Raw genomic sequence first — 10,697 nt, 5'->3', positions numbered from 1 at the left:
CTATTTCCTTTTCCAACAGCCAGATCAATCGCCTTCAACTTGAAAGCTGCATCATATGCATTTCTCTGTGTCTTTGCCATGATGAGGGTGACAAAATGACTACCGTAATCAGAATGATGGGAAGTTTGAGAGCGCTCGATTTAATCTAAACAGTAAACCAAAAAGTTGTTTGACCTTAACCCGTTCGGCAATTTCATTGGTCTAATGAAAGCTTCATGCTGGCAAAAAACTGAGCACGTCACAGAATGTGTTTTTTGGAGAAAAAACAATTGAAAGCCGGTAAAATCCATATATTAGCCGCGTCATTGTTTAAGCCGCGAGGTTCAAAGCCTGGGAAAAAAGTTGCGACTTATAGTCCGGAATTTACGGTACATTTTTTTACACCTGAACTTATTTAGGTATGACATAACAAAAGGGTTTTGTATACTTGACACGAGACATTTCAGATTTTCATTTTTTTATGATTTATAAACATTTCAAAAAACATAATTCCACTTTGACATTATGGGGTTTTGTGTGTAGTGACGTTAAGTGGTAATTGAATCCATTGTAAAGTCAGGCTGTAACACAACATGGAAATAGACAAGGGGTGTGAAAACTTTCTGAAGGTTCTGCAGCGGATATTTTAACACCTGAAACCTGTCGGCTCTTTCAAACGTCCGTGAGTGTAATGTTTACTGTTTCATTTCTAATCTTTTTTTTAATGATATTGTTTTGTTGTCTTCTCACGTTTGTTTACTGAGAGAGAGAGAGAGAGAGAGAGAGAGAGAGAGAGAGAGAGAGAGAGAGAGAGAGAGAGAGAGAGAGAGAGAGAGAGAGAGAGAAGATGCATTGCTACATGAGAGAGACAGAAGACGACAGGAGTACATCGGGCTGCCCATTAAACTTTCTCTTCAGAGTCTGGGCCAGGTCACGATCACAACTGGTGATGGAAAAGGACTATATTTGATTTATTGATTGATTTAGCAACACACACACGATCCTGATGGCTGATCCTACTAAACACGGATACATACATTTCATAATACAACAGAATATGTAGGCTAAAAGACATTTATAATACCCGAGGGTAATGGGAAGCGGTGATTGGTAGACAGACCTGAGGCTGTGCGAGGCACCTCCCCTTGGTTAGAGATGTTGCTCTGTGGTTGGTTCATAGCTGCAGGGTTGTCTACATGGAAACCCATCCTGTAATCAACCTGCAGGAGAGGAGAGGAGGATTGGTGTGTGTGTGTGTGTGTGTGTGTGTGTGTGTGTGTGTGTGTGTGTGTGTGTGTGTGTGTGTGTGTGTTTGGGCGATACTACGATAGCATCCTCTATCAGCGATGGTTTAGCCTATTGACTGGCGTCCCGCAGTACAGAGTAGAGTCACACAGCGAGACAGCAGGGCAGAGGGGGCGCCGGGACTCTGCGTTTGGCAGGCGAGTTGCAGAAGGACGATGAGGCTAATAATTCCCCATCGTTTATCAGTGCAATTTTGATGGCCAACTAGCTAACTAAAGTTTGACAGAGTTTCTCTAATGTTCTTTTGTTAGATATTAGCTCTTCTCGCTCGCGTTAGTTGTTGATTTTGTTGTGCACAGGCAACGGAGGGAGAGATATCCTACACATCCTAGATATCCTGTGTGTGTGTGTGTGTGTGTGTGTGTGTGTGTGTGTGTGTGTGTGTGTGTGTGTGTGTGTGTGTACCTTGTCCTTGGAGCGCCAGGTGAAGTGCAGGCTGTTGGTCTCGCTGGATACAGGCAGGATGAAGGAGAGAGCATAGTGGTTCACCACATCATCCCTCACATAGTACAGCTCTGCATCTAGACCTGCAACACACACACACACACCTGGTCTCTCACACACCTGTTCAAAATCAAATCCTTATTGGTCACATACACGAGGTTACACGTCCTTCCCTGTAGCTCAGTTGGTAGAGCATGGTGTTTGCAACACCAGGGTTGTGGGTTCGATTCCCACGGGGGGCCAGTACAAAAAAATTAAAAAATAATGCATGAAATGAAAATGTATGAAATGTATGCATTCACTACTGTAAGTCGCTCTGGATAAGAGCGTCTGCTAAATGACTAAAATGTAAAATGTTAGCAGATGTTATTGCGAGTGTAGTGAAATGCTTGTGCTTCTAGTTGCGACAGTGATGTAATATCTAACAAGTAATCTAACAATTCCCCAACAACTACCTTATACACACACATCTAAAGCGATGGAATGAGAATATGTACATATAAATATATGGAGACTATAGGAGAGAATCCAATACAATAACATAGTTACAAAAACAAAACATCCTCAATGAAATGAGAGAAATGAGTCATAATGCTATGGTATGGTATGCTATGCTATGCTCCTCAGCTCTGAACCCAGCATAGATTCACAAAGAGCCCTCATACCTTCCCTGCAATATGCCTCCAGTTTATGACTCATCCAGAGACCGAACAACGAGCAGAGAATATAAGCATGGGGAATCTCCATTGAAAGTGCATTTTAGTCCATGACTCAAATTAGACCTAATCTGTGTCCAGGAAACTGGCCTTTAGGTCCAACGCCACATCAAATATAGAATAACATTCCATTCTAGGTCTCCTTCCCATCACTGGCTTACAAGCTAACAGCTGTTAGAAGTTGGAGAGCTCTTTAGGGCACAAATCAAACACATCAAAAACACTCAAGTGAGGCAACCCTTGAAATATGACAGCAATTTCCTATCCAGGAGAAATTTGGGTTAGTGAAGGCTTACGTGGGAAATTGCGAAATGCTTTCCATAAAATACACAGATCCTGAGGAATCTCTCTATTAAAGATTAATATATATATATATAAAAAATATTTAAAAAAATGAATAGGGGTTAGCTTCTATAACTAATGAAGTATTACTCGTCAGTTTCATTGTACGGGTTAGCAGTTTGGAGATCGGAGGGAGAGGTCTACCACTAGTAGACTGAACACAGTCTTGTAGAGAAAGTCCACCAGTAGACTGTAGTTCTGACTGCAGCATGGACTCCCCTTTGACTATAATCGTGCTGCATTAAACTCAGGATGTCGTCAGACATGGACCTCCTCTGTTACATAGTCATTAGAACACGTAGAAAGTTCTAGAACAAAAAGTATCCCCAGACCATGTCCGTGTTGTCTGTTGTGCATAAAAAAAAGTTCTCTCTGTGGACAGCGCTTCCCAAAACACAGCCTGGGTTGTCACAGATACCACTGTTGGCACTAGCAACAACGCACAAGGATGGAGGGCAAAAAAAAAAAATGTATCAATACATTTTAAAAACATGTATTTCGATGTACTAAACCAAAACTATCATGAAAGTTGCCAATCGCAATAGTCAAGAGGAGAAAAAGCCTGGGAGGAGAGATGACTAGAAATGATTCGGTTGGCCGTTTTGTGTGTGGATTAATTGTCGGAGTAGAGGACCTTGTGCATTTCAGGTAAAATAACAACTCAACATTTATATCCCAGGACAAATTAGCGAGCAACAGCAAGCTAGCTAAATAGGACAAATTAGCTAGCTAGCTAAATTGCCATAAAAGGTTTAATGCTTTTCGACCTGTCCCCAAATGAATGTAATTGGTTCAGAGTTTGTTTGGATATTTTAACCTGCGTGTCGTGATCGCATTTGGTGTGGGGGGACAAAATACATTTATGCATGATGGCGCACTGATAAAGGAATTTATATGTTTAAAGTAATGACTAAAGGATTCCACCCTAAAATCATATAATTGTATGAAATGTGTTAAGAGTCATAATTCCATAATATGTGTGACTAGACTATTGTGTTACTATGTAGTAATGTGAGAGTTGAGACAACAAAGGACAACAGGAAAGAGGCTCCTTCCAAGACCTCTCTAATCTAGGGAGGGGGGGAATGGCGAGAAACTGTCAAGGCTGGTAGAAAAGTGATAAAACTGCATGTGTGTGTGTGGGCGTCGGTGGGGGTGAGAGTTATACAATGACTGTGTATGCATTTTTGACTTCAGAGCTCTCGTGAATAAAGAACCAACCTTTTGCAGAAATCTGGGACTTTGCCTATTTCTTATTAACCCTAGTTTTACAACCTAGGGGGAATTGGTCAAAGCTATAGTGATTGTTATCATCATTGAGAATTCTCGTGACACACACGCGCAGCCAGTTTGGGTTCCGTGTTACCGCCACTGACCTTGTTCGTCTTTCAGTCACCCACATGGGTATAACCAATGAGGAGATGGCACGTGGGTACCTGCTTCTATAAACCAATGAGGATATGGGAGAGGCAGGACTTTCAGCGCGATCTGCGTAGAAGAAATAGAAAGGAGTTCTATTTTAGCCCTTGGCAACGCAGACGCTCGTTGGCGCCCGCGAGCAGTGTGGGTGCAATAATTGAATAATATAGATTTCTAAATTTATTTTGCAACGCTCGCGCACGCGACACAAGCGATGTGGTCAGCCTGTAACACTACTAGGGCTGTCGCCAACGCCAAAAAACCTCGGCTGACCGAAAGTAGTCTGCTCTTTCAAACAATCGATTGGACAACATTTTTAAAGATCAAGATAACCATTAGTTAAACATTTTTAAAAAATGACTGAACAATTCTCCTCCCGCTCCTACTGGTAGATTCTACCATTGGCGTATTATTATTTGACCAATGCTGGTCATTTATGAACATTTGAACATCTTGGCCATGTTCTGTTATAATCTCCACCCGGCACAGCCAGAAGAGGACTGGCCACCCCTCAGAGCCTGGTTCCTCTCTAGGTTTCTTCTACCATTTCTACCGATCTGCTGTCAGATTCCACATTTTCGTGGAACAGTTTAATTTAATTTATAATAAATGTCTTCGTATCTAAAAACTCTTATTGTGGAATGCAGTGTTTGGTTTTTGCCACACATAAATGGGACCCAGTGTCATCCCAAAAAGTTGACTCCAGTTTTGTAAAAAATAAAAAAGCACCTGGAAGCATTTGGATGATCATCAAGACTCTGGGAAGAATGTTCTCTGGACGTCATGGGTCAGGAATGCAGAGTGTCAACATTCAACATTTCACTCGCATTTGTGAATAAAGAGTCAAGTATGATCACATGTATAATAAAATAAATGACGCAGTAGAAGATTTCTTAGTATTTCTGCCATTTTGTTTCATAGCTGGTAAATTAAAAAAATAAAATAATAATCACACAAAAAGTCAAAGAACTACAAATCCTACAGCATATCCCACCTCGCACTGCAACACTGCCTGGCTGGGCCTGTGCGGCGCACATGAAGAGCTGAGTGAAAGATTCATTTTTTTTTTTTGAAGCATAAAAAGTTGGTCTAATTTACTTGAAACTAAAGTCTACTGAAGTGAGACTTTGTCCTTGTGTTTCTTGAATATTTACATAGTTTTTCAAAGTTTGAGTTTAAACTGCTCGGCAAAACTCTGCTACTAGCTGTTACCACGGTAACCTCCCCCCTTAAAGGGGCAGGTGAAAATGTTGGTCTCTCATCTGTGATATTTTGGATAAAAGACTGAAATAAAATTAAATATATAACATATTACTTCTTAATAGGAATATATTTATTGTTATAGAAACATTAGAAAGCAAATGGACAAAAAAATTTGATTTTTAGGCCCTGTTCATTCCGGAATCAATACATTGGCAGTGATTACAGCTGTGAGTCTTTCTGGGTAAGTCTCTAAGAGCTTTCCACACATGGATTGTGAAACATTTGCCGATTCTTGGATTGTGTATGTGTGCCATTCAGAGGGTGAATGGGCAAGGCAAAATATTTAAGTGCCTTTGAACGGGGTATGGTAGTAGGTGCCAGGCGCACCGGTTTGAAGGTGTCAAGAACTGCAACGCTGCTGGGTTTTTCACACTCAACAGTTTCCTGTGTGAATCAAGAATGGTCCACCACCCAAAGGACATCCATCCAACTTGACACAACTGTGGGGAAGCATTGGAGTCAACATGGACCAGCATCCCTGTGGAACGGCTTTCAACACTTTGTAGAGTCCATGACCCGACGAATTGAGGCTGTTCTGAAGGCAAAAGGCGGGGGGTCCAGGTTACAAATATCTTTGGGAGGATGAGACGTTGAGCTTCACCACCCATGTAGAAAACCTTGCTGCGTCTTGGGTTTTATTACCGGCAGAAAAGAGTTGATTCATTGTACCTTCCTCTCTGTATTGGACTATGGTGATACTATTTCACATGCACCCAATACAACAGGTGTAGTAGACCTTTACAGTGAAATGCTGAATACAACAGGTGTAGTAGACCTCACAGTGAAATGCTGAATACAACAGGTGTAGTAGACCTCACAGTGAAATGCTGAATACAACAGGTGTAGTAGACCTCACAGTGAAATGCTGAATACAACAGGTGTAGTAGACCTCACAGTGAAATGCTGAATACAACAGGTGTAGTAGACCTCACAGTGAAATGCTGAATACAACAGGTGTAGTAGACCTCACAGTGAAATGCTGAATACAACAGGTGTAGTAGACCTCACAGTGAAATGCTGAATAAAACAGGTGTAGTAGACCTCACAGTGAAATGCTGAATACAACAGGTGTAGTAGACCTCACAGTGAAATGCTGAATACAACAGGTGTAGACCTCACAGTGAAATGCTGAATACAACAGGTGTAGTAGACCTCACAGTGAAATGCTGAATACAACAGGTGTAGTAGACCTTACAGTGAAATGCTGAATACAACAGGTGTAGTAGACCTCACAGTGAAATGCTGAATACAACAGGTGTAGTAGACCTCACAGTGAAATGCTGAATACAACAGGTGTAGTAGACCTTACAGTGAAATGCTGAATACAACAGGTGTAGTCACCTTACAGTGAAATGCTGAATACAACAGGTGTAGTAGACCTTACAGTGAAATGCTGAATACAACAGGTGTAGTAGACCTCACAGTGAAATGTTGAATACAACAGGTGTAGTAGACCTCACAGTGAAATGCTGAATACAACAGGTGTAGTAGACCTCACAGTGAAATGCTGAATACAACAGGTGTAGTAGACCTCACAGTGAAATGCTGAATACAACAGGTGTAGTAGACCTCACAGTGAAATGCTGAATACAACAGGTGTAGTAGACCTCACAGTGAAATGCTGAATACAACAGGTGTAGTAGACCTCACAGTGAAATGCTGAATACAACAGGTGTAGTAGACCTCACAGTGAAATGCTGAATACAACAGGTGTAGTAGACCTCACAGTGAAATGCTGAATACAACAGGTGTAGTAGACCTCACAGTGAAATGCTGAATACAACAGGTGTAGTAGACCTCACAGTGAAATGCTGAATACAACAGGTGTAGTAGACCTCACAGTGAAATGCTGAATACAACAGGTGTAGTAGACCTTACAGTGAAATGCTGAATACAACAGGTGTAGTAGACCTTACAGTGAAATGCTGAATACAACAGGTGTAGTAGACCTCACAGTGAAATGCTGAATACAACAGGTGTAGTCACCTCACAGTGAAATGCTGAATACAACAGGTGTAGTAGACCTTACAGTGAAATGCTGAATACAAAAGGTGTAGTAGACCTTACAGTGAAATGCTGAATACAACAGGTGTAGTAGACCTTACAGTGAAATGCTGACTTATGAGCCCCTAACACTTATATTAACTTAACTGCAACGTTGGTTAAGTAAAAAATAGATTAGTAAAAAATAACAGCAACAAATAATTAAAGACCAGTGTGGAGGCTATATACAGGGTGTTACGGTACAGAGTCAATGTGGAGGCTATATACAGGGTGTTACGGTACAGAGTCAATGTGGAGGCTATATACAGGGTATTACGGTACAGAGTCAATGTGGAGGCTATATACAGGGGGTACCGGTACAGAGTCAATGTGGAGGCTATATACAGGGTGTTACGGTACAGAGTCAATGTGGAGGCTATATACAGGGTATTACGGTACAGAGTCAATGTGGAGACTATATACAGGGTGTTACGGTACAGAGTCAATGTGGAGGCTATATACAGGGTGTTACAGTACAGAGTCAATGTGGAGGCTATATACAGGGTGTTACGGTACAGAGTCAATGTGGAGGCTATATACAGGGTGTTACGGTACAGAGTCAATGTAGAGGCTATATACAGGGTGTTACGGTACAGAGTCAATGTGGAGGCTATATACAGGGTGTTACGGTACAGAGTCAATGTGGAGGCTATATACAGGGTGTTACGGTACAGAGTCAATGTGGAGGCTGTATACAGGGTGTTACGGTACAGAGTCAATGTGGAGGCTATATACAGGGGGGTACCGGTACAGAGTCAATGTGGAGGCTATATACAGGGGGTACCGGTACAGAGTCAATGTGGAGGCTATATACAGGGTGTTACGGTACAGAGTCAATGTGGAGGCTATATACAGGGTGTTACGGTACTGAGTCAATGTGGAGGCTATATACAGGGTGTTACGGTACAGAGTCAATGTGGAGGCTATATACAGGGTGTTACGGTGCAGAGTCAATATTGGAGGCTATATACAGGGTGTTACGGTACAGAGTCAATATTGGAGGCTATATACAGGGTGTTACGGTGCAGAGTCAATATTGGAGGCTATATACAGGGTGTTACGGTACAGAGTCAATGTGGAGGCTATATACAGAGGGTACCGGTACGGAGTCAATGTGGAGGCTATATACAGGGTGTTACGGTACAGAGTCAATGTGGAGGCTATATACAGGGGGTACCGATACAGAGTCAATGTGCGGGGGCACCGGTTAGTCGAGGTAATTGAGGTAATATGTACATGGAGGTAGAGTTACAGTTACTATAGAGATACAAGCTGTTTTTCAGTCTCTCATTCCCAGCTTTGATCCACCTGTACTGACCTCGCCTTCTGGATGATAGCGGGGTGAACAGGCCGTGGTTCGGGTGGTTGATGTCCTTGATAATTCTTTCACCCTTCCTGTGACATCGGGTGGTGTAGATGTCCTGGAGGGCAGGCAGTGTGACCCCGGTAATGCTTTGGGTAGACCTCACTACCCTCTGGAGAATCTTTCTGTGGGGACGGACCATTTCATATTGTCAGTGATGTGTACGCCGAGGAACTTGAAGCTTTCCACCTTCTCCACTACTGTCCCATCGATGTGGATAGGAAGCGTGCTCTCTCTGCTGTTTCCTGAAGTACACGATCAGCTCCTTTGTTTTTGTTGACGTTGAGGTTATTTTCCTGGCACCACTCTCCCAGGGCTCTCACCTCCTCCCCTGTAGGCTGTCTCGTCATTAATGGTAATCAAGCCTACTACGGTTGTCATCTGCAAACTTGATGATTGAGTTGGAGGCGTGCATGGCCACGCAGTCATGGGTGAACAGGGAGTACAGGAGGGGGCTGAGAACACACCCTTGTGGGGCCCCAGTGTTGAGGATCAGCGGGGTGGAGGTGTTGCTTCCTACCTTCACCACCTGGACGGCGGCCCGTCAGGAAGTCCAGGATCCAGTTGTACAGTGAGGGGTTGAGACCAAGGGCCAGGAGCTTAATGAAGAGCTTGAAGGGTACGATGGTGTTAAAGGCTGAGCTGTAGTCAATGAACAGCATTCTTACATAGGTATTCCTCTTGTCCAGATGGGGATAGGGCAGTGTGCAGTGCGATGGCATCGTCTGTGGACCTGTAGGGTCCGTTTTATGCTAAGATTCCCGAAGATTTGAACCCGATCATGTAAAAATGTCCTTTCATTACCCAGCCCCCTGGTATTGGAATTCCCTCCAAGCCAACCTACAGGCCATGGTGGTTTGAATAAAAATGTTTTATTTAAACTTTAAAACTTTTATTTAACTAGGCAAATCAGTTAAGAACAAATTCTTATTTACAATGACGGCCCAGCCCGGCTAAAACCCTCCCCTAACACGGACGACGCTGGGCCAATTATGAGCCGCCCTATGGGGACTCACAAACACGGCCGGTTGTGATACAGCCCGGAATCGAACCAGGGTCTGTAGTGACGCCTCTAGCACTGAGATACAGTGCCTTAGACCTGTTGTTTTACTACACCCCCTCCCCCCAACACCCAGTTTGTCTGCTGTTGAATTTGTTTGTGTTTGTTTATCTCCGTCCCCGTACCAACAGGAGACCTCTTGCCAGGCCTTCATTGGTTCTTAACTAACTAGCCTGGTTAAATAAAAGGATAAATAATACAAAATGAAATAAAAATCCACCTACCAGCAATTCAGTGGGTTTTAGTATGGGCCTATGGTGGATGAGTTAAGAGTCTATGGGTGTGTAAAACATATGGTGTGTGTGTGTGTGTGTGTGTGTGTGTGTGTGTGGGGGGGAGAGGTCAAGGATGCTGAACTGTGGAGATCAGTTCTCTGACCCCCACAACTCTAAAGAGAGAGAGAGAAAGGGAAACAAATGGGGAAAGAAAGGAGAGAGGAAAATAAGAGCAAGAAGAGGGGATAGGGATGTGCAGCACAGTGTGTGTGTGTTTAAACGGTGGTTTGTGAAGAAGCTTGCCAGTCCATCATGTTAGTGTGACTCGGGGGGGGGGAGATGATTTAGTCTCCATACTAGTTGGAACAACAACCAGTTGGTCTCTGAAAGACATATGGTCCAGGAGGCTGACTGAAATACGTGGCTTCCTCTTCAAAACCACAATCCAATGCTTCCCGTTTCCCCGCTTAATACCAGACCTTTGTGTATAGGAAAGGAAACGCCTTCCGAGGAGGGGGAGGAAGAGGGGGGAGAAAGAGGGGGGAGAA

General features: G+C 43.1%; 1 protein-coding gene across 2 annotated transcripts in view; it reads right to left on the bottom strand.

Moving 5' to 3' along the window:
• Nucleotides 1-10,697, bottom strand: part of LOC106574121 (tyrosine-protein kinase RYK) — a 265,151-nt gene that overhangs the window by 85,857 nt on the left and 168,597 nt on the right. For both annotated transcript variants that reach the window (XM_014149734.2, XM_014149735.2), the window contains exons 2-3: nt 1,690-1,811; nt 1,100-1,199 (exon numbers count right to left, since the gene is read on the bottom strand). In XM_014149734.2, coding sequence (XP_014005209.1) covers nt 1,100-1,199; nt 1,690-1,811 — 222 coding nt within the window. The remainder of the gene's footprint in view (nt 1-1,099; nt 1,200-1,689; nt 1,812-10,697) is intronic.

The sequence above is a fragment of the Salmo salar genome, chromosome ssa16, assembly GCF_905237065.1.
Source record: "Salmo salar chromosome ssa16, Ssal_v3.1, whole genome shotgun sequence".
Lineage (NCBI taxonomy): Eukaryota > Metazoa > Chordata > Actinopteri > Salmoniformes > Salmonidae > Salmo > Salmo salar.
This window is presented reverse-complemented; position numbering and strand designations above follow the sequence as displayed.